This window comes from Bos javanicus, chromosome 10 (genome assembly GCF_032452875.1).
Source record: "Bos javanicus breed banteng chromosome 10, ARS-OSU_banteng_1.0, whole genome shotgun sequence".
Lineage (NCBI taxonomy): Eukaryota > Metazoa > Chordata > Mammalia > Artiodactyla > Bovidae > Bos > Bos javanicus.
This window is the reverse complement of record NC_083877.1, coordinates 37,572,612-37,600,431: the sequence shown is the minus strand read 5'-3', so window position 1 is coordinate 37,600,431 and position 27,820 is coordinate 37,572,612. Positions and strand designations below refer to the sequence as shown.

The window sequence follows — 27,820 nt, the reverse complement described above, 5'->3', positions numbered from 1 at the left end:
GAAACTCACATCCTCTCTCAGTGGCAAGGACAATGCAACATTCAGGTTTGATGTGGCTTTAAGAAGACATCACATCCCAACACTCACTGGGGTGCCCAGCATGGTGTATGTCTTCCCAGAGCCTGTCTGCCCATAGGCGAAAAGGCATATGTTGTAGCCTTTGGCAGCTCCAGACAGTACTTCAGTCCCCAAGTCCTGGAACACCTGTAACAATAAAAACAGAGTGCATGTCACTCTGCTCCTACCTTCCAAAGCAGCCTTTTATATTATAAAATGTTTCAACATCCATGACTATAAATTCCCCACTGTTCTATGAGAATCAATTCAGTTTCCAAAAAAAAAGACTGCTAAGGAAAGTTCATTTGTTCAGTAAGTCAATTATTTTTTAAAGTGCTTATTGTATGCTGGGCACAAGGCTAGATATTTAAGATGCAAAATTGATATGGTTCCTAATCTTTAGGGGAAAAGAGTCCAGGAGAAGGGCAAAGACATGCAAGCAAATTAGTGAAGGAAAACCATGTACATGAATTCTTTTTCCTTCCCATTACAAAAAAAAAAAAAAAAAACCTTTAATATGGTTAATCAGGTAAAAGTACAATGAAATTTTGCCCAGGAACATATCACACAAATTCAGGGTCTCAAGACACTACAATGAGGGTCAGTTAAACCCAGAAATTAGGGAGGGTTTTCCCTGTGGGACCCTTTTCTACATTCTGCCTCTTCAGACTGATCCTAACAGCTGACTGCTTCTGCTCTCACTCATTTCTGTAGTTTTAGTGAATCAGAAACAACTAGAGGCCCTCCCAGGAAAACCCCTATACTTTATGTAGTGCCTGAAAGTCCTATTGGACTGCCAGGCAGACCCCAGGCTCAGGACAAAATAGCCTTGCTTATGGGGAAGCCATAACTTTCAGTTGAACCAGTCCTCAGCAGAATGCCACATGACATCTGCATACACAGCTGGTATGATGGGCATTTACTCTTTGCACTTGCTGCTGCTCAGCATCCAAATACTCTTCTGATCTGGGAGGAAACTGTTTCAGTTTTCATGGGAAGCAGGGCCCAACCCTCCCAACAGAAGTCAAATAGGCCAGATAATTCTCTCCATCTCCTGGAGGATAGAATGTGAACATGTGAAATGAGGCTCGCAAAACTTGAAATTTCAAAGAATGACACAAAAGCAAAGAAAGAGTTAGTCAAGTCTCCTTGTTGGCATCGTGAGTCCAACAATACTGCACCTGAAGTGTACAAGTAACAAGCTCAGAACTCAAACTAGACTATTCCGTGATATGGCTTTACCTGGCCTCCCTGCGACTTAAGGCCTCTTGGTTTGCAGCCCATTTTCTACTTTCCCTTAAATTCTATGAATCTCCTGATACAGTTCCAAATAGGAACCTGGTTCTTATGGTTAATAGCTGTGTGATCTTGAACAATTTACTTAAACTTTAAACTTGTTTTTTTTTTTTTTTCCTGGTAAATTGGATATTTTGTGTCTATATCACAGGTTCGTTGTGAAGATTAAGTGAGATAATACATGTAACATGTAACTAGGGACCATGAGGATGAAGATAGGGGTTGCTGAGCTGAGATTACACTACACTATTCTGTTTCAGCAGCTGCAGACATGCTTCTTGATCAGTGAACTATCTGCATTTTGTTTTTTAGTGCTTCTAATATTCAGGCATAGGGCCATAATAACCCAAGTAGAGGTGAAAGATCTAGATGTTATACCATTCCATCGCCTTTCCCAATCTCCCTCCCAGCTCTGTACTCTCTATTCATTCGGTTCTATATTTGCAAAGCTGAAAATTGGGCAGAATTCTCTGTGCCTCCTGACATCTGTCTGGGTTAAATTCCTAGGGACTGAAGGAGGAATCATTTCTCTGAATTAGAACACTTGAGTTGGCAGCCATCCATTTACTAGTTGGAAACAAAACTCAACCTTTCTTTCCAGTGCTTTAGCAGAAAGTGGGAACAGAGGTGCAGACAGAGCAAGGCCACATCTAGTGTTATTTATTTCTCACCGCTCACACAGCAGGCAGAATGAGCTCAGTGGATTGTGAAAGAAGACAGGAGAATGTTACTTTGCCCATGTCTTTATCCAAATTCAAATAATCACCTGGAGGTTTTATGAAAAACATTTTTGAAGATGCCATTTCCACTCAACAGTAAAAGGTGTGAACAAGCAAAACTGGTAGGCTCCAAACGTGGAATTGGGAGAAACTGTTAAGATTCCATTCTTTACGAACCGTGAGGCTTAGCTCATCATAAATTCTTAAACGGAGCACAACAGAACCAGATGACATCGTGGTTCACTCTCACCATGGTTATTATAATAAAGCATATGGGAACAGCTCAATATGAATACCAAAAACAGTTCGAAAGCTAAAATAAATTACCAAAGGGCAATCTAATATAGAGGATTAGAATCTAATAATCTAGAAGATCCAGTTCAAGAGGAGAGATGGGCAATGTAACTTTTTTTTCTGGAATATAAGTACAAGAACACATTTGATAGATTAATTTCATGTGACATAGAACTTCCAGTCTTTTTAAGCATTCACTAGATTGGGGACAGCCCACTGGATGCTGCTGATTTGGGACTCACAATACCTGAAGCTCAAGCTCAAATATGAAACCTATTTCATAGGGGCGACTGAATCCAGGAACCAGAATTTTTCATGTTCAATATCATATCATTAGCATTGCAAATGAAAAACAAGGGGGCACCACCACACACCTATACAAATGGCCAAAATCCAACACACTGACAACACCAAATGCTTACAAGGAGATGAAGCAATAGGAAACTTCATTCATTGATGATGGGAATGCAGAATGGTACAGCCACTTTGGAAGACATTATGCCGGTTTTTTTTTTCTTAAACAAGACTAAACATATTACTCTTACCATACAGTGAGGCAATCACACTCCTTGGTATTTACCCAAAGAGGCTGAAAACTTACATACACACAAAAACCTGCACACAGATATTTATAGATGCTTTCTTCAAAACTGTCAAAACGTGGAAGTAACCAAGATGTCCTTCAATAGGTGAATGTCTAAACTGTGGTACGTCCAGAACATGGGATATTATTCAGTGCTAAAAACAAATGAACTATTAAGGCATGAAGAAACATGAAGGAACCTTAAATGCACCTTACTAAGTGAAAGAAGCCAATCTGAAAAGGCTACACACTGTATAAGTCCAACTACATGACATGCTGGAAAAGATAAAACTATAGAGACAATTAAAGAAAAAATCAGTGGTTGCCAGGAGTCCAGGGAGGGACAGATGATAGGTGCGATGCAGAAGATTTTTAAGGCAGTGAAACGCCTCTATGTGTGATACTATAATTATGTATGAAAAGTGAAAGTGTTAGTCAATTACTCGTGTCCGAGTCTTTGTGATCCCATGGACTGTAGCCCGCCAGACTCCTCTGTCCATGGAATTCTCCTGGCAGGAATACTGGAGTGGGTTGCCATGCGGCCTCCAGGGGATCATCCTGACGCAGGGATTGAACCTGCCTCTCGTGTGTTTCCTGCATTGGCAGGCAGGTGCTTTACCACTAGCGCCACCTGGTGGGAGGAAGGAGGTATATGGAATTTCTGTGCTCAATTTTTCTGTAAACTTAAAATTGCTCTAACAAATAAACTTTATTTTCAAAAAAGACCCACAAGATAAATCTCAAGGAATGGAATTCCCTGATAACAGCAACATTTATCAGACATACCCTTCCTAAAACCGGTTAGAATCAACTAAGTCTCTGGATTTATGTCTCTGATTTAAGGATGACTATTTAAGGTCCAAAACTAAAGGTTGCTCTGTATTTTCCTAAAGAAAATTTTCAGTTAGATTTTTGCTGTTGTTGTTTGCTTGTTTTTGGTAGTTCTGTAGTTCTTTATTATATACTATGTTCTCTGAGTCCCAAGGTGACTCCTAACAAAAAAAAAACCTGTGACTTCAATTTAGGATGAAAAAGGGTTCAAAATGATGAAATAAATAATGATTCCAAATACAGATAATAGAAACTGTTGATGAGTGAGACGAGGGTCATTTCAAGGAGGAGAAAAAAAATTAGTTAAAAGAATCGAAAAACTAATTCTGTTAGCAGGCATCTTTAAACTGGAAAATAATTCTAGACAACTCTGGAAACTATTCAAACACATGTTTTCACTAATGCTGTTACTTAGGAAAGCCTCAAATAACCCAGAGTTGTACTTCTACTTCTCATCACACAGAGACAGTGAGGTACAGCTGATACTCTTTGTGGATCTACTGATACATCCTCTCTCCAAGCTTGCAGGTTAGAAAAGTAACGTCAGGGCCTATTATTTGAAGAGAGAGCATTCACATAAAACATATAACTTAATGGGGCCTGCAGTTGGGGAAAGGACTTACAATGATTTGCTTTCCTCCAAACAGCTACACGTAAGGTTTAATGGTTAAGAAGACACGCTTTGCAACTTAATAGATGCATAAAGTTAGCAGATGTAAGCTTTTATATACAGAATGGATAAACAATAAGGTCCTACTATATAGCACAGAGAACTATATGCAGTATCCTATAATAAACCACAATGGAAAGAATATTATATATATATATATGTATGTATGTATAACTGAATCACTTTGCTATACAGCAGTAATTAACACAACATTAAAAATCAACCATACTTCAGTTTTATGAATAAAGTGTTTTATTCAAAACCAGAGCTTTAGATTTGTACACCTAGTAACACGAAACAATTGTGTTAGGCTCTCTTCTTCTTAGCACCTTAAATTATTAATCCATTTAATCCTCACAATACATCTATGATGATAGTTACTATTATCAAAATTCTCTATCACATGAGAAAATTGAAGTTCCATGGGTAGTAAGTACCTCTAAATAAAGCTGTTGCCTTTAACCACTGTGATATTCTGCCACTAGCAAAATAACTGTCACCAGAATTATCAGGAAACACAAATTTTATCTGTTGAACACTAAGCTATTATCCTTGCATATATATGGAATTTAGAAAGATGGTAACAATAACCCTGTGTACAAGACAGCAAAAGAGACACTGATGTATAGAACAGTCTTATGGACTCTATGGGAGAGGGAGAGGGTGGGAAGATTTGTGAGAATGGCATTGAAACATGTAAAATATCATGTATGAAATGAGATGCCAGTCCAGGTTCGATGCACGATACTGGATGCTTGGGGCTAGTGCACTGGGACGACCCAGAGGGATGGTATGGGAATGGAGGAGGGAGGAGGGTTCAGGATGGGGAACACATGTATACCTGTGGCGGATTCATTTTGATATTTGGCAAAACTAAAACAATTATGTAAAGTTTAAAAAAAAAAAAAAAAACTGTTCTTCAAGGTTTCCTTATTTCCTGTTGTTTTGCTTCACATTGGGAGAAACTTTACCAAATCTCCCTTTCAGTATTTCTATTAAATAGAATTCTCAGTAAAATTTTGTTTTAACCTTTGGCCAAAAACAATCAAATCTGAATACTTCTGTCATTTGCTAATCACTTTTGCAGCCTTTTTGTCCCATTAACCTTTTAATTGGCACATGAAGAGAATTATTTCATTCCCAAATTTCACCCACATTGCCATTATTAAATGACAAGAATTGGAAGCCTTAAAGAGAGACATATTTTTTTCCTTTGCTGTCTTTCAAATTACAAAGTACACCAACTTTTTATACCAAGAGAAAAAATACAATACATGAAGAAAAAAGTAAACTTCCACCCCTGACCCTACTCATTTTAAGTACCCAACAAGTCCCTTTCAAGTACTGAGGAAAGAAAGGATATAAGCAACAGGTATGTCCTTCCATACCTTTATCAACATATCTTAGGATATACAGTTCTTCATTTTTTGTTTTCTTTGAAATAGACACAAATAAATGTCAACCTGCAGCTTCCTTTTTATCACATAACATAGCATGAACATATAGGTTATTTCCCATAGATATAACTTTTTTTTCATGCACATGCACAGCCACAGTTACACAAACACAATGTAAACTAACTGGGCTGTGTTTTATTTCCTTTTATTTTCCACCTGTCTTTCCCCTTCCTCTTTTCCTCTCTCATACATAGACCCCCCACCTGTGGGTAACATGCGAGCAACTGGCATAATTGTTCATACTTCCCATGGTCATAATCATGAATGCACACACACTTACACATTTATGGGTTTTTGTTACTTCTTTTTTAAAAATGGGATGTCATTATATACTGTTTTTCTCACTCAACACAATTTGCAATATATTCCATGGTGTAAATGTGCCAAAATTGAGTCAATCACTCTCCTATAAATGGGCAATCACTTGTTTTTATTATTTTATCCCTACTCATAATGGTTCAATAAATATCTTTGAACATACATGTTTATATACTGATGTTTTTTATAGACTGTTTCAGGAATGGGGCTGCTGGGTCAAAGATTAAAATATTTCTTATTTTCATAAATATTAAGGCTATTTTCCCAAAAGATTATAATAACTTACATTTCTATTGACAAAATTAATAAGAGAATGCTTTTCTTCATATTCCCACCAGGAATCTTTTTAACTGCTCTTCATTTGAACAATACAAATTCATATCTTAATGTTACTATAATAACAGTGAGTTTGAAGTCATCATTCTTTGGCGGGAGCATTTAAATTTGCTCTCCCCAAGAAGAGTCTATTCATATCCTTTGCCCACTTTTCTACTGGATTGTTTTTCTTTTTTGTCAATATGAAAGACTTCTTAGTATATTATAAACAGCAGTCCTTAATCTGCCATATGCATTGCAAATATTTTTCTCCCTAATCTATTCACCTTTTTCTAAGTTTAAAGGCAATTTTTTGAGTAGTTTTAGGTTAAGAGAAAAGTTGAGCGGAAATTACAAAGTTCTCATGCACCCCTTCAGTCCTCTTTCCTCTTGCTCCTCAGTCTCCCATATTGTTAACATCTTGCATTACTATCATACATTTGTTGTAACTGATGAGCCAATGCTGATGTAGTACTATTAAATAAAGTCCAAAGTTCACATTAGGGTTCACTTTTTGTTTTGTACAGTTCTATGAATTTTTATAAATACATAACGATATATAACCACCACTACAGTGTCTAGTCAAGGCTTTGGTTTTTCCGGTGGTCATGTATGGATGTGAGAGTTGGACTGTGAAGAAAGCTGAGCAACGAAGAACTGATGGTTTTGAACTGTGGTGTTGGAGAAGACTCTTGAGAGTCCCTTGGTCTGCAAGGAGATCCAACCAGTCCATTCTGAAGGAGATCAGCCCTGGATGTTCTTTGGAAGGAATGATGCTAAAGCTGAAACTCCAGTACTTTGGCCACCTCATGTGAAGAGTTGACTCATTTGGAAAAGATTCTGATGCTGGGAGGGATTGCGGGCAGGAGGAAAAGGGGACAACAGAGGATGAGATGGTTGGATGGCATCACCGACTCAATGGATGTGAGTCTGAGTGAACTCCGGGAGTTGGTGATAGACAGGGAGGCCCGGCGTGCTGCGATTCATGGGGTCGCAAAGAGTCGGACACGACTGAGCGACTGAAGGGAACTGAACTGAACAGTATCATATGGAGAAGGCAACGGCACCCCACTCTAGTACTCTTGCCTGGAAAATCCCATGGATGGAGGAGCCTGGTAGGCTGCAGTCCATGGAGTCCCTAAGAGTTGGACACGACTGAGCGACTTCACTTTCACTTTTCACTTTCATGCACTGGAGAAGGACATGACAACCCACTCCAGTGTTCTTGCCTGGAGAATCCCAGGGACAGGGGAGCCTGGTGGGCTGCCATCTATGGGGTCGCACAGAATCAGACATGACTGAAGTGACTTAGCAGCAGCAGCACAGTATCATAAAGAATAATTTCACTGCCCTAAAAAAAATCCCCTGTACTTTACCTATTCATCCCTCCTTCCCTCCCATGAACTCCTGGAAACTACTGATCTTTTCATTGTCTCCATAGTTTTCCAGAGTGTCATATAGTTGCAATCATATAATATACAGCCTTTTCAGATTGGCTTCTTTCACTTTGTTGTTGTTCAGTTGCTCAGTCATGTCTGACTCTGCGACACCATGGACTGCAGCACGCCTGGCTTCCTTGTCCTTCACCATCTCCCAGAGTTTGCTCAAATTCATATTCACTGAATTAGTGATGCCATCTAACCATCTCAACCTCTTTCACACCCTTCTCCTCCTGCCTTCAATCTTTCCCAGCATCAGGTCTTTTCCAGTGAGTCAGCTCTTTGCATCAGTGGTCAAAGTATTGAAGCTTCAGCTTCAGCATCAGTCCTTCCAATAAATATTCAGGGTTGATTTCCTTTCAGATTGACTGGTTTGATCTCCTGGCTGTCCAGGGGACTCTCAAGAGTCTTCTCCAGCACCACAGTTCGAATGCATCAATTCTTCAGTGCTCAGCTTTCTTTACAGTTCAACTCTCCCATACATATATGACTACTGGGAAAACCACAGCTTTGATTATACACACCTTTGTCAGCAAAGTGATGTCTCTGCTTTTTGACATCCTGTCTAGGTTTGTCATAGCTTTTCTTCCAAGGAGCAAGTACATTTTAATTTCATGGCTGCAGTCACCATCAGCAGTGATTCTGGAGACCAAGAAAATAAATCTGTCACTGTTTCCATTTCTTCCCCATCTATTTGTCATAAAGTGATGGAACAGATGCCATGATCTTAGTTTTTTGAAAGCTGAGTTTTAGGCCAGCTTCTTCACTCTCCTCTTTCACCTTCATCAAGAGGCTCTTTAGTTCCTCTTCACTTTTTGCCATTAGGGTGGTGCCATCTGCATATCTGAGGTTATTTTACTTAGTAATATGCATTTAAGGTTCTTTCATGTCTTTTCATGACTTGATAACTCATTTCTTTTTTTATTTTTAAAAAATTTTATTTATTTATTTATGGCTGTGCTAGATCTTCATTGCTGTGTGGATTTTTCTCTAGCTGCAGTGAGCAGGGGCGGCTCTGTAGTTGCAATGCACGGGCTTCTTATTGCATTGGTTTCTCTTGTTGTGGAGCACAGGGGATGTTCAGGCTTCAGCAGCTGGGGCACTTGGGCTCAGTAGTTGTGGCTCCTGGGCTGTAGAGCACAGGCTCAGTAATTGTGGCACACAAGCTTAGTTGCTTCATGGCACGTGGGATCTTCCCAGATCAGGGACTGAACCTGTGTCTCCTGCACTGGAGGGGGATTCTTTACCACTGAGCCACGAGGGAAGCCCTCTCATTTCTTTTTAAGGCTGACTATCCCATCATTTGGAGGTGCCACAGTTCACACATTCACCTATTGAAGGACACTTTGGCTGCTTGCAAATTTTGGCAACTATGAATAAAGGTGCTATAAACATTTCGAGCACAGATTTTTGTGTGGATGTATTTCTCAACTCCTTTGGGTAAATACAAGAACTGTGACTGACCAATGACAACTTTTCGCTCACCTTGCACCAAGATTCCCTGACAATCCATGCATTCCATCCCTTACATATAGGCACTACAAAATATAAAGTCCAACTTCTTCTATTAGAACTGCCGCAAAGCTTGAGGCCTCCCCTGAACCATGTAAGCCCTGACTGCCTGCTAACCCACAACAGCAGCTGCTGCTTTTTTTTTAAATAAAGGATGAAATAATCTTTATTTACAGGATACTGCAAAATATGAAATTCCACACAGAAATAAACCCACTGAGAGAAGCTTCACACAATATGTACAGTTTGGAACTGTTCAAGTATAGTCTCCTTGTAAAAAGTGCTACAATAGCAAACCACATTTAAAGAATTCTTAGTAGAGAAACAGAAAGACAAACTTATACCAAACATAGTACATGTTTGGTATAACAAACTTATGCTTCAGTTGTATAGTCTGAAAGATAATGGTCTCAGAATGCCATCCTGAACTATAGCCTCAGAGGTAGTTTCTGGCCCAACATTTTGATATTCTTGTTCCTCCATACAGAAGTATTTCTCGACCAGGTTTAATAAAGCCTTGGGCACTGACTCATTTTCACGGTTTTATACAGCTTCAGTTTTATCCAAACCTCTGCATTCTTCAATTACACTAAGTTTCTCAGTTTCACCTAATTTCTCAGCAACCCAAGATACTTGAAAGGGCATCCAGAATAACTAGGGTAATGTTGGTTATGTTTCACAGTCAAGAGGTTCATCAACAGTTCTATTATGCCACAATGAATGATGTTACACAATCTGTTCAACTGTTCCACCACTTCTATGGTTGTTCACAGCCCACACAGCTTCTTTTTGCATCTTAAAGTCTGCCTTAGAACACCAATGAAGAATGGGACTAAACCATGATTCACAGCTCACTGGATCTGGTGCTGGTGGCCAGCTTTAATATCTGACATTGTGCATTTGCTAGTACTTTTGGACATCATGATACAGGAGATGAAGCAAAGTAGAATTTGCAGACTTCCCTGATAGTCCAGTGGATAAGAAACTGCCTGCCAATTCAGGGTACACAGGTTTGATCCTTGGTCTGGGAAGATCCCACATGCGTCAGGGCAATTAAGCTTGTGCACTACAACTACTGAGCCCATGCTCTAGAGCCCGCAAGCCACAACTACTGAACCTGTGTGCTGCAACTACCAAAGCCCAGGTACCTACAGCTTATGCTCTGCCACAGAAGAAGTCACTGCAATGAGAAGTTTGTGCACCGCAACTAGAGAGTATTCCCCACTTGCTGTAGAGAAAGTCCGTGCACAGCAATGAAGACCCAGCACAACCAAAAATTAATTACTTAAAAAAAAAATTTACTCAGTAGCATCTAGCAAGGATTCAACTAAGTGCTGCAAGTAACTGCATATTCAAGATGATACATTAGGAACTGCAAGAGGACCCAACAGCAGATTGATGGCACCACACTTGATAACCAAGTCTTGGAAAACAAAACCATCACCTGCAATGTTTCCAAGAGCCCGTGCAGCTTGTTCACTGATGTAATCATAGGGAGATGCCAGTAGAGAAATGAATGCTGGGGCAGCATGTCTACCTACCGCAGCCCCAGTCTGTTCTGACATTCTGGAAGCAATGCTGGTGAACACTCAAGTAGATTCAAACTGAACAGGACTACAATGAGTTCTGCCCAAGAAGGACACAAACTTTGGAATCAAACCAGCCCAGATTATGTTGCCTACTGGGGGTTGTTTTTCCTAGAAGGCAGCTTCCCAGCAGCTTGAGTAGCTTTGAGCTGGCTTTCCAAAGTGTTGCTACTGATGTCTTTGACAGTATCAACAACAGACCGATTTACAGCGCCCTGGTCATTTCAGTTTTCCGGCAGTGGAGAAGGAGCAGCATCAGGAAGCAACCTTACATTTCTCCTTTTCAGCACCTGGTTGTTCTTCTTAGCTTAGCTTTCCTTCGTTCCACGCTATCCAGTACTCAACACTGCATCCTTTCCTTACTATTGTGCCCTTGAATCTATTAGGGCAATCAGTGGTCAGTTAGCATTCTTGTTGCTGAACATGGTTATGAGACACAACAAGGAAGCTACAGAGCCAGCTCAGATTTCCACAGAAGGCTGTGCAGACCCTATGACTGCTTGACTTTAGAAAATTTGGGGCTAGAAATGGAAGGAAGATGAGACATATTCAATTTTCTACCTTTCTAGATACTCTCTAAGCACACGATGGTCCCCGATTCTTCAACCTCTTGTCACAATGTGCCCCTAAATGATTTTCCCCACCACCCTGTAGAATACTAGAAATTCTCTCCAGTATAGTAATTCATCTGAGTTAGCTGTAACTTCACAGTGCCTCTATTAAAATGCACATGCTACCAGAGAGGACAGAGGGACATATTATTGTGAATAGAAAAGGTACTGGAGAAATTATTGTATGCTGGATAAGACTGTGATCAGGTATCAAGAAGTTAATAATAATAATACTTATGTAGCATTTATTATCAGAGAAGGCAATGGCGCCCCACTCCAGTACTCTTGCCTGGAAAATCCCGTGGACAGAGGAGCCTGGCAGGCTACAGTCCACGGGGTCGCTAAGGGTCAGACCCGACTGAGCGACTTCACTTTCACTTTTCACTTTGATGCATTGGAGAAGGAAATGGCAACCCACTCCAGTGTTCTTGCCTGAGAATCCCAGGGACGGGGAGCCTGGTGGGCTGCCGTCCATGGGGTCGCACAGAGTCGGACACAACTGAAGAGACTTAGCAGCAGCAGCAGCTCCCTGGGATTCTCCAGGCAAGAACACTGGAGTGGGTTGCCATTTCCTTCTCCAATGCATCAAAGTGAAAAATGAAAGTGAAGTCGCTCAGTCGTGTCCGACCCTTAGCGACCCCGTGGACTGCAGCCCGCCAGGCTCCTCTGTCCACGGGATTTTCCAGGCAAGAGTACTGGAGTGGGGTGCTATTGCCTTCTCCAAAGCACTGTTCTGGGTTTCCCTAATAGCTCAATGGTAAAGAATCCACCTGTCACTGCAGCAGACGTGGGTTCAGTCCCTGGGTTTGGAAGATCTCCTGGAGAAGGAAATGGAAACTACAGTATTCTTGCTTGGGAAATCCTATGGGCAGAGGAGCTTGGTGGGCTATAGTCCATGGGGTCGAAACAGAGTCGGGCATGACTTAGCAACTAAACAACAACAAAAGCACAGTTCTAAGTATTTTATATTTACTTACTCATTTAGTCCTCACAACAACTCTGAGGTAGGTATCATTACACCCTTTTACAGATAAGTAAAGCACAGAGAGATAAAGGGACTAGCCCAGGATCACAGCAAGTAATCTGTGAAACTGGAAAACAAACCATACTTTTAACCACATACTTCACCACCCTTCATCTAGAATGGAGATGAAAGTCTAGGGGCCCTCTAATATCAGACCCTAAAATATACCCTCTCTATTGAATGCAACTTTTATCAACTTATTCAAAAGATAAAAACAGGGCTTCCCTAGTGGGTCAGTGGTGAAGAACCTGCCTGCCGATGCAGGAAACATGGGTCAATCCCTGATCCAGGAAGATTCCACATGCCATGGAGCTACTAAACCCATGCACCACAATTATTAACCCTGTGCTCTAGAGCCTGGGAGTTGCAACTACTGAGCCCACGTGCTGCAACTACTGAAGCCCGCATGCCCTAGAGCCTGTGCTCCACAACAAGAGAAGCCACCGCAATGAGAAGCCTGAGCACTGCAACTAAAGAGTAACCCCCACTCATGGCAACTAGAGAAGACCCATGTGCAGCAATGAAGACCCAGCACAGCCAAAAATAAATACATAAAATTATGTTTTAAAAAGATAAAAACAGAAATCCCTGTCTACTTATCTAGGGCTTCTTTTTTATGCAAAGAGAAAAAAGTAAAGAAAAATAAAGTTGGGGACTTCGCTGGTGGTCCAGTGGCTAAGACCCTTTGCTCCCTATGCAAGAGGCCCAGGCTCGATCTCTGGTCAGGGAACTAGATCCCACATGCTGCAACAAAGATCAAAGCTCTCAAGTGCAGCAACTAAGACCCATCATAGCCAAACAAATAAATTTTTAAAAAAATGCAATTGCACACAGCAGCAAATACTCAAACTGATACACACACAGAAACATAAATTCATATTTTTAGTTTAAGTCCCTATTTCCTGAAGGAATCAAGAAAACTGAACTTTGAGATCACCAAAACACATATCTTTGTTTATACAAGACTAGTCTATTTCTAACAGTGTTTTTTGCTAAGGAATGTTCCCATAGACAACTGTCCAAGTGGCACGTGAGATCTGGTAGGTCCCATATGCGCCTTTTGTACTCTCTGGACATAAGCAAGGAATTCACAGGACAGATACATGGCCATCTAGCACTACCGCTTCCCTCCTCCCTGCAAAAAGAGATTCCTTAGACAAGTTTATGTGAGAAAAGAAGAAAGGTGGACTTACGGGAACAGAATCGAAGACTACTGCTATTTCCACAGCCGCTTTTAAAAAGATGATCACAAGCGATTCCTTGATTGTAATCGACCACGTCTTTTGTCATTTAATCCTTTTTCTACGCCCATCTGACTGAGCCCCAGGCAAAGTAAGTACAGGCAAAAGAGAGACTGTCAAGCATTGTCGTGTCTGACTCTTTGAGACTCCATGGACTGTAGCCCTCTGTCCATGGGATTTTCCAGGCAAGAATACTGGAGTGGGTTGCCACTTCCTCCTCCAAGAAGTCTTACTGACCCAGGGATTGAACCCGTGTCTCCTGCATTGGGAAGCAGATTCTTTACCACTGAGCCACCAGGGAAACCCTTGTCAACCTTTAGATGACCCCAAATAAGGATGCTGTTAATAATAAGGGGGACTTCCTGGGATCCAGTAGCTAAGACTCCACACTTTAAGTGCTTCCACTGCAGGGGGCTTGAGTTCAATCCCTGGTCAGGGAACTAAGATCCCACCATGCTGCACATCTCAGCCAAAAATAAAATAAACAGATAGCACCATTAAAAAAAAAAAAAAAAAGAATGTTAATAAGGGTATGCCAAATCGGTTAAAGAGGAACTCTCTTGGGGAGCTCTGAATGGTAGACAGACAGCTGCTATTGGCCTTCTACAGTTACTGCTGGATTCTGAGCGGTGATGAATAATGCTCCATTGTTGTGTGGCCTGGCTGTGTGACGGTGGACACGGCAGACAGTTTCCAGTTTCCTGATTTCCTCACATAGCCTCACATTCATGACCCATCGTGTGAGACAACCTGATCACCTCTCTCCCAGGCAGCTTGAAAAAGCCCTATCACAATGGCAGCTTTAACTGTCATCACCAACAGGCACAAAGCAGGATCTCTGAGCAGCAGTCACATGGCAAGTGGACTTGTTAGCAGCTTGCCCAGCAGCTGGTCTGAACAAAGACAAAGAAGGTGGTTGGATTATTAGGTGTGAGGGCATCTTTGCATCTTCACAGGCAGAATCCAAATGGGATATGCTGTTTCATTGCCTTCAAGGTAGTGGATAAAATAAAGGGATGTTGCAGATCCATGGGGTTGCAAAGAGTCTGACACAACTTAATGATTAAACAACAACAGCAGACCCAGGAGAAGACCTTCATTCTATCAGACAGAACCTCGAAGAGCTAGGTATCTGCAACAATTGAGGCAAATCATCTGAGAATATTTCTATTCCTAGTAATCAGGATTTGTGAGATAGGAGCCGGCAAAATTTTTCTATTATGAGCCACACAGCAAATATATTAGGCTTTATGGGCCATATGGTCTCTGTCACAACTGCTCAGCTCTGCCTTTGTAGTACAAAAGCATCCACAAATACTACACAAACAAATGGCATGGCTACGCTCCAAGAAAACTTTACTAAATCAGGTGGTGGTCAGATGGCGTCCACAGGACATGTTAATAGTTTGTCATCCAGAGCTATAGGGCGAAAGTCCTTTTTAGAGCCAACTTCTTCAAAAATATAAGTGGGTTTGAGGGTTCCAAGAGGAAAAGGAGTCAAAGAAAAACTAAACAGGGTCCTGCATACATGAAAGGCCTTCTAACACTTTTAATACCAGGAGTAACAAACAAGTTTGGCCTTGGAGTACAAAATAAAGCAGGGCAAAGACTAACAGAGTTTTGCCAAGAGAAAGCACTGGTCACAGCAAACACCCTCCTCCAACAATGCAAGAGACGACTCTACACATGGACATCACCAAATGGTCAATACCAAAATCAGGTTGATTTTATTCTTTGCAGCTGAAGATGGAGAATCTCTGTACAGTCAGCAAAAACAAGACCGGCAGCTGACTATGGCTCAGATCATGAGTTTCTTATTGCAAAATCAGGCTAAACTGAAGAAAGCAGGGAAAGACACTAGGCTATTCAAATATGATCTAAATCAAATCCCTTATGATTATACAGTGGAAGTGACAAACAGATTTGAGGGATTGGATCTGATAGACAGAGTGCCTGAAGAACTATGGATGGAGGTTCATAACACTGTACAGGAGGCAGTAATCAAAACCATCCCAAAGAAAAAGAAATGCAAAAAGGTAAAATAGTTGTTGGAGGAGGCCTTACAAAGAAATAGCTGAAAAGAGAAGTGAAAGGTAAAGAAGAAAAGGAAAGATATACCCATCTGAATGCAAAGTTCCAAAGAATAGCAAGGAGAGATAAGAAAGCCTTCTTTTTTTTTTTAGGTTTTTTTAAAATTTAAATTTATTTACTTTACAATATTGTACTGGTTTTGCCATACATCAACATGAATCCACCATGGGTGTACACGTGTTCCCAATCCTGAACCCCCCTCCCACCTCCATCCCCTGGGTCATCCCGTACCATCCCTCTGGGTCATCCCAGTGCACCAGGCCCAAGCTTCCTGTATCCTGCATCAAACCTGGACTGGCAATTCGTTTCTTATATGATATTATACATGTTTCAATGCCATTCTCCCAAATCATCCCACCCTTGCCCTCACCCACAGAGTCCAAAAGACTGTTCCATACATCTGTGTCTCTTTTGCTGTCTCGCATACAGGGTTATCGTTACCATCTTTCTAAATTCCATATATATGCATTAGTATACTGTATTGGTGTTTTTCTTTCTGGCTTACTTCACTCTGTATAATAGGCTCCAGTTTCATCCACCTCATTAGAACTGATTCAAATGTATTCTTTTTAATGGCTGAGTAATACTCCATTGTGTATATGTACCACAGCATTTTTATCCATTCGTCTGCTGATGGACATCTAGGTTGCTTCCATGTCCTGGCTATTATAAACAGTGCTGCGATGAACATTGGGGTACACGTGACTCTTTCAATTCTGGTTTCCTCAGTGTGTATGCCCAGCAGTGGGATTGCTGGGTCGTATGGCAGTTCTATTTCCAGTTTTTTAAGGAATCTCCACACTGTTCTCCACAGTGGCTGTACTAGTTTGCATTCCCACCAACAGTGTAAGAGGGTTCCCTTTTCTTCACACCCTCTCCAGCATTTATTGCTTGTAGACTTTTGGATCGCAGCCATTCTGACTAGTGTGAAATGGTACCTCACTGTGGTTTTGATTTGCATTTCTCTGATAATGAGTGATGTTGAGCATCTTTTCATGTGTTTGTTAGCCATCTGTATGTCTTCTTTGGAGAAATGTCTGTTTAGTTCTTTGGCCCATTTTTTTGATTGGGTCGTTTTTTTCTGGAATTGAGCTGCAGGAGTTTCTTGTATATTTTTGAGATTAATTCTTTGTCTGTTGCTTCATTTGCTATTATTTTCTCCCATTCTGAAGGCTGTCTTTTCACCTTGCTTATAGGCTCCTTTGTTGTGCAGAAGCTTTGAATTTTAATTAGGTCAATCATAAAGGTAATCAGTCCTGGATATCCACTGTAAGAACTGACACTGAAGCTCCAATACTTTGGCCACCTTAGGCAAAGAGCCAACTCATTAGAAAAGACCCTGATGCTGGGAAAGATTGAAGGCAGGAGGAGAAAGGGAGACAGAGGACAAGATGGTTGGATGGCATCACCGACTCAATGGAAATGAGTTTGAGCAAGCTCCAGGAGATGGTGAAGGACAAGGAAGCTGGTGTGCTGCAGTCCATGGGCATGCAAAGAGTCGGATATGACTGAGCCACTGAACAACAACACTTTGAAACACATTAAGATCATTTATCATTGAAAATAAATGAAAGTACATGAACAAATCACCTTGACCCATTTTCTTAAAATACCTGATACTCTACCAAAGTTGGGCTTCCCAGGTGGTGTTAGTGGTAAAGAACCTGCCTGCTAATGCATTTGAGACATCCTAGAGATCAGGTTTGATCCCTGGGTCAGCAAGATCCTGTAGAGGAGGAAACGGCAACCCACTCCAGTATTCTTGCCTGGAGAATCCCATGAACAGAGGAGCCTGGCGGGCTGCAGTCCATAGAGTCGCACAGAGTCGGACACAACTGAAGCATGCATGCATGCATGCACTACTAAAGTTAAAGTTACTCAACAAGCTCAACATTGAAGAGTTAGCAGTTAGGACAAAGTCAGGCTACTGTAGCAAATCCCTAAGGGAGAAGGCGATGGCACCCCACTCCAGTACTCTAGCCTGGAAAATCCCATGGACGGAGGGGCCTGGTGGGCTGCAGTCCATGGGGTCACTAAGGGTCAGACACAACTGAGCAACAGACACCACTGAGCAACTTCACTTTCACTTTTCATTTTCATGCATTGGAGAAGGAAATGGCAACCCACTCCAGTGTTCTTGCCTGGAGAATCCCAGGGACAGGGGAGCCTGGTGGGCTGCCATCTATGGAGTTACACAGAGTCGGACACAACTGAAGCGACTTAGCAGCAGCAGCAAATCCCTAAAGCATAGTAGCTGAAAACAACAAAAGCTTATTTCTGGCTCTTGGTGGTTGTAGCTTCTCTGACAGAACTATCTATCTCCAATGTTACTGATCTTGATGCCAGAAGGAAAGAGGGCTTTGCAAGGTCATAGATCAGCAACTGAAGGCTTAGACATCATTTCTTCTTAAATATACTCACAGAGCTCATCATATGCAACAGCCCTCCCCCCACACACAATGGGACCAGAAAGTGAAACTGTATCACACAATAGGAGATAAACAGCCATGAATATTCAGTGAACAGCATGAATGATCTTCACATAGCAATGGTTAAGCCACTTTTATTTATTCAATTTATTTATTTGGCTGTGCAGGGTCTTAGTTGTGGCATGTAAGATCTAGTTCCCTTACCAGGGATTGAACCTGGGACCCCTGCATTAGGAGCATGGAGTTTGAGCCACTGGACCACCAAGGAAGTTCCAAGCCACTTTTGGCTAAATGATCACAAAATAAGATTTTCTTAATAAAAATATATTTCTGATATATTAGTTAACCAGAAATCACTGTCAACTTCATGTACATTAAAAATTTCAAATTATTCAGTATATTCTTTCTTAGTGTCTAAAGATTTGGCAATGGCAGGACTTGAAGTCATCTTTATGAATATCAATTCTTAATGCCCACACTGGTAGATGTAGAAGATACAGGAGACTGTTTATAGACCACAGACCTAACTAGAAGACACAATGGCGGGAGGCACAGGGCTCTCCCAGGAAGTCTTAGGGACAGGACACACAGAGTGGTTTTTCCATAGCCCACTCTGGTATCAGCATGTATTTCAGAATTCTTTAGTTTCCTACCACACTCTTCTGACCAGCTTTGATGGTATAGCAGGTGCTGTATGTTCTACATCTATATATAAAACATTTGGATTTCTTTACTATTTTCATGTGTACCAGCCAATGGGTGTGCTTTAACTTCCAAAAGTTAGTATCTGTATCTCTTTGTCTCTTTTTTTGGAGGACTGCCCTCAGGAACTCCTTTTAAGAGCCAGATGTTCTTCAAAAGGCAATTATTACCAGTGACTGATGGATGCAGGGAAACTCAGGACATTTTTGATTGCTGTTGCTGTTCAGTCAATCAGTCATGTCTGACTCTTTGCAACCCCATGGACTTCAACACACCAGGCCTCTCTGTCCCTCACCATCTCCCAAAGTTTGCCCAAGTTGATGTCCACTGCATCAGTGATGCCATCCACCTATCTCATCCTCTGACGCCCTCCTTTCCTTCTGCCTTCAATCTTTTCCAGCATCAGGGACTTTTCCAATGAGTCAGCTGTTCACATCAGATGACCAAACTACTGGCATTTCAACCTCAGCATCAGTCCTTCCAATGAGTATTCAAGGGTTGATTTCCCTTAAGATTGACAGGTTCGATTCTTGATTCAGAAAACTCTATACTCTGAATCCGCCTGCAATGCAGGAGACCCCAATTCAATTCCTGGGTTGGGAAGATCCACTGGAGAAGGGATAGGCTACCCACTCCAGTATTCTTGGAGTTCCCTTGTGGCTCATCTAGTAAAGAATCTGCCTGCAATACAGGAGACCTGGGTTCGATCCCTGGGGGGAAGAACCCCTGGAGAAGGGAACGGCTACCAACTCCAGTATTCTGGCCTGGAGAATTCCATGGGGTCGCAAAGAGTCAGACACAACTGAGTGACTTTCACTTCACTATACTCTGTCTTCAGAGCATGTCTATGGAGTTGCTTGGCCTCCTCCTTCCTGTCCTTGCTAGTCTCAGTTCCCCACCCTACCAACCACTTCCTTTTCCAGCAATACTTCCTAATAAATGACCTTCACAGCTCCTCATTTCTGGGTCTGTTACTGAGAAAGCCAGACAAAAACCAGCCCACTCACAGCTCAAGGACAGAAAGGCTATGCAGTGCTACAGAAAAATGTCAGGATTTGGACTCAGGAGACTTCAAATGACAAAGTTCCCAGTTCTGCAACTTATTAGGTGACAGCAGTCTTTATCCTCTTCTAAAATATAGAAACAGGGACTTCCCTGCTGGTTAGGCATCTGTGCTTCCACTGCAGGGGGCACAGGTCCAATTCCCGGGTGGGGAACTAAGATCCTACACCCAGTGCTGCCAAAAACATAAAAAATAAGATGTGGAAATAATGGTACCTACCACAACAAAATTTTGTGACAAATATACGTGACGATTACAATATATGTGAAAGCACTTTGTAAACTAAAGAATATCACACTGGGAAGAAGTTTGCTCATTAAGATAATGCGTTTCCCAACTGATCCTTCCCCCAACCTATACTTATGACTATGTTTCCCCACTGTCTACATATAGTAGAAAATTTGTAAAGTGGTGGTTCTGGATTTTAGAATGTATCGTATCACCTGGAGGGCTATTTAAAAAGCTTAATGGATGCCACCCCTAGAATTTGGATTCAGTAGGTCTGAGGTAGAGCCCAATAAGTTCCCAGGTAATATCAATCTTGCTGATGTGGAAACTTCACTTTCTTTGAGAAGGAAAACTTCAGCCACCTCTGCAAAGTGAAACTGATAAGAAGTTTACAATGGTTCTACGTTACTATAGAAAGAATTTATAGGAAACGAAGACTAAGCCTTAAAAAACGTTATTGTTCTTTCCCATGCTGTGGATATATGTCCTCATCTTATGAAATAAACATGTGCAAATGAAGTTGGCTGTGAAGTAAACTTCCGTAGTGGAAACTATATTCTACTTCAATGCCACATTGACTGGCATTTAGATTTAAAAAAAAGAAGAGGTTCAGACAGTTGCCAATCTAGTGTTATGACAGATATTAAAGTAACAAGAACAACATTTATTCACTACTGAAATATACTAGATGATATTCATAGCACTTTAGATACATTAATAATTTACTCCTCACAATAATCCATGAAGTTGATACTATTATCATCATTTTACAGACGAAACAACTAAATCAGAGAGCAGTCCAGAAAGTTGCCCTGTCACACAGCTAGCAATGTCAGAGATGGGGTTCCAACCCAGACTCTGTGGCACTACAGCCCAGTCTTAACAAAAACCACAATTGCATGATGCATGACTTTTTAAAGTCATCTTAAAAAGTCATCATAAAGTCTGCCCAGTTTACAAAATTCTAACTCTATGACCTTTCTTCTTATCAGTTCCCCTTTATGTATATACCTTCCATTTCTATGTGGGCCATGTGATCAAGCGTGAAGCTACCCTAAGCAAAGGCACAGCTTCCCAGAAAGCTTGCCAACTGCTCTGCTTGCATGTGGATAATAACTCATAATGCTGGGCTGTAATATAATCCTACATACAACAGTTAAATCTGGCATACACTCAGCCTGAAGAGTACCAAAACTGAGGAGGATACTAAAGCAGCACACATACTAAAACCTTGCTAATCTACTCTGTTTGGAAGATGTTCTCTGTAACATTATTTTTTATAAAGAAATGCACCTGTTCACTTTCAGTATATTTTATAAATGTAAAACACAAAGCAAAAACAAACTAAAATGGGGAATTCCCTGGAAGTTCAATGATTAAGACCCTGAGCTTCCAATGCAGGGGGCATGGGTTTCATATCCCTGGTTGGGGAACTAGGATCCTACATGACTCATGGCATAGCCACAAAAAAAAAAAAAAAAAAGAGAGAGAGAGAACACACATCAAAATGAGAGAGTCAGTTCCTAGGCAGGTTGATAAGGAGTCTAGGGGTCCCCAAGGAGAGAGGGGTCTGGAATTCTCAAGGAGGAAGAAAGGACAAACTTTTTTTCTTTCTCCACATTCCTTAGGATTATATAACAATAATGTATCCTGCCTAAGGACAGTCTCTGGATTAAACCTTCTGTTATCTTAAAATGTAAATTATGGGAGTAGACCTGGTCTTTACAAGGATGTATCCTGCCTGAGGACAGTGTTATCTTAAAATGTAAATTATGGGGGTAGGTCTGATGAGGTCTTTACAACCTCCAGACATTCTTTGGATTATATAACTTCATTGTTAACACTAGCAAGTGGGTACTCTTTCCGCCCCCTTCTGATGCCTATGTCAGAAGCTTTCTCTATCTCCTTTATACTTTAATAAAACTTTATTACACAAAAGCTCTGAGCGATCAAGTCTCGTCTCTGGCCCCAGACTGAATTCTTCTCCTCCAGGGGCCAAGAATCCCGGTGTCTTCGTGTGATTCAACAACAAGCTTTCAAAAACACATTTCTACAGCCAGAAATCAGGGGCTGAATGTAAGAGAAGGCTAATAGGATACTAAGAGCTGCAAGTCAGAAAGAGAAAGGAAGGGTGAGGAGAAAGCCAGGAAAGGCTGTGTTTGGCCTGCCTGTCCTCTTCAGAGATTAGCAGGCTAGGTAGGGACATTATTTCTCCTGTCAACATTGCAGAGCATACAGTGGAAAAAAGCCCCAGGAAAGAGCTTTACAGTATATTTTAACAGAGCACAAGTGGGACTTCTGAGGTGCTGGTAATGCTCTATTTCTTGATCTGCATGCAGGTTATGTAGGTATGCTCAGTTTGTAAAAGTTCAAGTGGATAGAAACTTTGAGCTTGCTAGGTAGGTAGAATAGGGAAAAGGAGTCCAAAATGGCGGTGGCTAAAAAACAAGGCAGGTCCGAGGACCAGAGTGAAGACTTCAAGCAGAACAAACAGAACAAACAGCACTCCTGGCTAAGCCCAATTTGCATAGGGCAGGCCCAGGTGGAGGAAAAAACATATAAAAGGAGGAGCCAAAGCGCTTTCTCTTGGACTCTCTCTCACGCGTGCGTGCGCTCTTTTCTCTCTCTCTCTTTCTCTCTCACTCTCCTGCTATCTTCTAAATAAAATAGAGCTGTAACACTGATTTGCCTAAGAGCTGTAGCACGGTTTGTCCAAGACCTGAGAGCTGTGACGAGCCGAGGGCTTTAATGTCCGTTGCTCCAAATCTTTGTTGTGACGAGACAAAGAACCGAGGAACGTACACTTGCGTGACAAGCTGTTCACTTCTAATACGTGCACTTTTCTGTGCATATATTCCACTTTAAAGTTTTAAAAAGCAGTTCTGTTTTTCTTACCAGCAAAAAATAATGACATACATCTGTAAAGAATCTTTTCACCATACAGTTTCTTCTACTATAGAACCTTGTTTGTGACACATTGGTCAAGCATGGTGAACAGAGGCTAGGGTCACTCACGTTCACTGAGGCCTTTGGTCCACTCTCTCCCCGCTGGACTACTTAGAGTGACATCACAGTGGGAGAGGAAGAAAAGAACAGCATTTCCTCTCTAGCTTTTTAAAATATATATATATAATTTATAAATTTATTTACTTTTGTCTATGCTGGGTCTTTGTTTACTGTGCGGGCCTTTTTCTGGCTGTAGGGCTGGGTGTGCACGTTTCAGTAACTCCCGCTCCCAGGCTCTAGAGGACAGGCTGAATAGTTGTGCTGCAGGGGCTGAGTCGCTCTATGGCATGATGGATCTTCCTGGCGCCACAATAGAACCTGAGTCTCCTGCGTTAGCAGGCAGATTCTGTACCACTGAGCCGAAAGGGAAGCCCTCCTCTCAAGGTTTTACTTTCCTCTTTGTCCTCACTCTCTTCTTCCAAAATGTCCCCCTGTCCACCCCCATCAATCTCAGCAGCCAATTATGCAGAAGAGCAGCAGTCCCAGGAGTTGAACCCTTTGATTCAGGGCTGCCCTAGGCTGACTGTCAGGAGCAAACCCAAGCTGGTCCCACAGTACAAAAGGGATAAAAAGCACATCACGTGTCTGAGGCACCCATGCACACCACACAGTACGTGCTCAGTTAACAATGACTGAATAAATGAATACATAACCCGTGGACCCAATCCAGAGTACACACCATAAATGGGTGCTGAATCCAATTAAACAATAGCTGTTCTCTAGGTCTCCCCTGAGTGCTTCAAGCATTAATTCTGCATACGTGATCTTAGGTGAAGACAAACATCACCAAGTCAGCGTCCTCCACAGAGCACTGTCTTAATATTTTTTAATGTGTTCACAAGGGCTCTTTACCACCTTCTGTAATGAATCCCCTCAGGCAGTAGTCTGACAGGCAGTCAAGTAGGGCCAAGCTGCTTCAAGTCGTTGGGAGTTGCAAACATTACTTTTATATAAGAAGAAAACAAGCCTGGAGGATGGAGTTTCTGTTTTTAACTCTCATTCCTGCCTAAGTGGAAAAAAGTTTTCCTGCAACTATGCTGCTAGGAGCAAATTTCCTGTTTTTAATACTGTTTAGTCTGAATGGGTCTCTAGAGACCAATCTTAATGCTGGAGAAGCAAATGAGCTGAAGCCCCCAACATGGTTCCAGTTCCACAGTCGGGCTCAGCAGCCCAGCTGAAGCCTATATCATTCTCAGCAATCCAAGGTCTGGTTAAAGAGATTAATTTCATGTTGATCTGAACAGCATCTGCCTCCTGCATCCCACCGGGAGGCAGCTTCCCCCTCTCGAACCACACTTTCCTCCTCCAACCCTGAAGACTGCCCTACTTTGCAAAAGACAGAGCTGCATGTTAGAATCACGAGACTTCAAACCACACTTGTCTTGTGGCGCTTCTTGTACCTCAGATCTTTATCTCAAGTCACCTCAACCAAATAAAGTGTGACTCCAGCCTTAGCCAATAGCCCTGGAACAAAGGTGCTTCTTGATGTTGTCACAGGCACTTATTAAAGTGCATACAAAAGACAAAAAAAAAACCTAGATGATCAAAAAGAGACCTGACAGTGTTGAGCACTTAGCTCAAAAGTCATCTGTTGGTGATGACCCAGAGATGCACTGACACAAACCTGGAGAGTCACTCAGAAACTTGGGGCTGATTTTCAAAGAAGCATAGTTGATAAACCTCTAAAAGCCCTAACAAGCTGATGAATGCCTGAGAGACTCATTCTCTTTGGTGTATAAATGCTATGTGGAAGATACTGAGCAGATGAGGTTCATCTTCATTGAAAAATAAATATTTGGAAATTAAAGCAGGTGGAATTTAGGATAGAACTAGAAAACAATATAGGATTTCATCTCATTCAAAAACATATATTAAGATTCTTCTGGATTCAAACTGGAGGTCCTGCTTTCATCTTTCCCTCCCCAACATGAAACTGGACATCCCAGGGTATTTCACAGATGAGGAAGAACCTACTTAGAAAAAGAGGTACCACGGGCTTCCTTGGCTGCTCAGTGGTAAAGAATCCACCTGCCAATGCAGGTGACATGGGTTCAGTGCATGGTCCAGGAAGATCCCAAATGTCACGGAGCAACTAAGCCCATGCACCACAACTACTGAGCCTAGAGCCAGTGCAGCACAACTACTGAAGCCCCCAGACCCTAGAGCCCATGATCCACAACAAGAGAAGCCACTGTAATGAGAAGCCAGTGCACTGCAACAAAGAGTAGCCTCCACTCACCACAACTAGAGAAAAGCTTGTGCAGCAATGAAGACCTAGCATAGCCAAAAATAATTCAGTTCAGTTCAGTCGCTCAGTTGTCTTCGACTCTTTGTGATCCCATGGACTGCAGTACACCAGGCCTCCCTGTCCATCACCAACTCCCAGAGTTTACTCAAACTCATGTCCATTGAGTCAGTGATGCTATCCAACCATCTCATCCTCTGTCATCCCCTTCTCCTCCCACCTTTAATCTTTCCCAGCATCAGGGTCTTTTCCAATGAGTCAGCTCCTTGCGTCAGGTGGCCAAACTATTGGAATTTCAGCTTCAACATCAGTCTTTCCAATGAATACCCATGACTGGTCTCCTTTAGGATGGACTGGTTGGATCTCCTTGCAGTCCAAGGGACTCTCAAGAGTCTTCTCCAACACCACAGTTCAAAAGCATCAATTCTTCAGCACTCAGCTTTCTTTATAGTCCAACTCTCACATTCATAGGTGACTACTGGAAAAACCACAGCTTTGACTAGACGAACCTTTGTTGACAAAGTAATGTCTCTGCTTTTGAATATGCTGTCTAGGTTGGTCATAACTTTCCTTCCAAGGAGTAAGTGTCTTTTAATTTCATGGCTGCAGGCACCATCTGCAGTGTTTTTGGAGCCCCCAAAATAAAGTCTGACACTGTTTCCACTGTTTCCCCATCTATCTGCCATGAAGTGATGGGACTGGATGCCATGATCTTCGTTTTCTGAATGTTGAGCTTTAAGCCAACTTTTTCACTCTCCTCTTTCACTCTCATCAACACCCAGTTGTGGATGTGACTGGTGATGGAAGCAAGGTCTGATGCTGTCATTCTCCATCAGAGGACAGACAGAGTGAAAACCACAATCACAGAAAACTAACCAATCTAATCACATGGACCACAGCCTTGGCTAACTCAATGAAACTATGAGCCATGCCATGTAGGGCCACCCAAGACAGACAGGTCATGGTGAAGAGTTCTGACAAAATGTGGTCCACTGAAAACAGGAATGGAAAACCACTTCAGTATTCTTGCCTTGAGAACCCCATGAACAGTATGAAAAGGCAAAAATAATTTTTTTTTTTTTTAAAGAGGTAACAAAAAAAAAAGGCTGACTTCCCTGGTGATCCAGTAGTTAAGACTCCACACATCCATTGTGGGTGGCACAGGTTCAATCCCTGGTCAGCGACCTAAGATCCTGCATGCCACGTGGTACAGCCAAAAAAGAAAGAGGTACCAGGTCATACTGAGTTGTGCCAGGAAGGAAAGGAGCAACCGGCTGGCAGGGTTAGTGCACAGATCCCAGGTTCCTTCATGGGCACATTTCACCACTTGTAAAGTCCACTTCAAAACCTGGCTACTGGGGAAGAGTGGAGAAGTAGCTCCAGAAGGAATGAAGAGGCTGAGCCAAAGCGGAAACAACACTCAACTGTGGATGTGTCTGGTGGTGAAAGTAAAGTCTGATGCTATAAAGAATAATATTGCATAGGAACCTGGAATGTTAGGTTCAGGAATCAAGGTAAATCGGACATGGTCAATCAGGAAATGGCAAGAGTGAACATTGACATTTTAGGAATCAGTTAACTAAAATGGACGGAAATGGGTGAATTTAATTCAGATGACTATTATATCTATTACTGTGGGCAAGAATCCCTTAGAAGAAATGGAGTAGCCTTCATAGTCGACAAAAGAGTCTAAAATGCAGTACTTGGGCGCTATCTCAAAAACAACAGAATGATCTCAGTTCATTTTCAAGGCAAACCATTCAACATCACAGTAATCTAAGTCTGTGCCCCAACCACTAATGCCAAAGAAGCTTAAATTCAATAGATACATAAAGATGTACAAGACCTTCTAGAACTAATACCAAAAAATGGTGTCCTTTTCATCATAGTGGACTGGAATGCAAAAGTAGGAAGTGAAGAGATACCTGGAGTAACAGGCAAGTTTGGCCTTGGAATACAAAATGAAGCAGGGCAAAGGCTAACAGAATTTTGTCAAGAGAAAACACTGATCATAGCAAATACCCTCTTTCAACAACACAAGAGACGACTCTACACATGTACATCACCAGATGGTCAATACCAAAATTAGATTGATTATATTCT

At 41.7% G+C, this 27,820-nt stretch overlaps 1 protein-coding gene across 6 annotated transcripts in view; it reads right to left on the bottom strand.

Moving 5' to 3' along the window:
- The window catches only part of STARD9 (StAR related lipid transfer domain containing 9), a 140,154-nt gene that overhangs the window by 88,285 nt on the left and 24,049 nt on the right, over positions 1-27,820 (bottom strand). For 5 of the 6 annotated variants that reach the window (XM_061430913.1, XM_061430908.1, XM_061430909.1 and 2 more), the window contains one exon: positions 88-204. The exons of the other annotated variant lie outside the window; for it this stretch is intronic. In XM_061430913.1, coding sequence (XP_061286897.1) covers positions 88-204 — 117 coding nt within the window. The remainder of the gene's footprint in view (positions 1-87; positions 205-27,820) is intronic. 6 annotated transcript variants of the gene reach the window in all.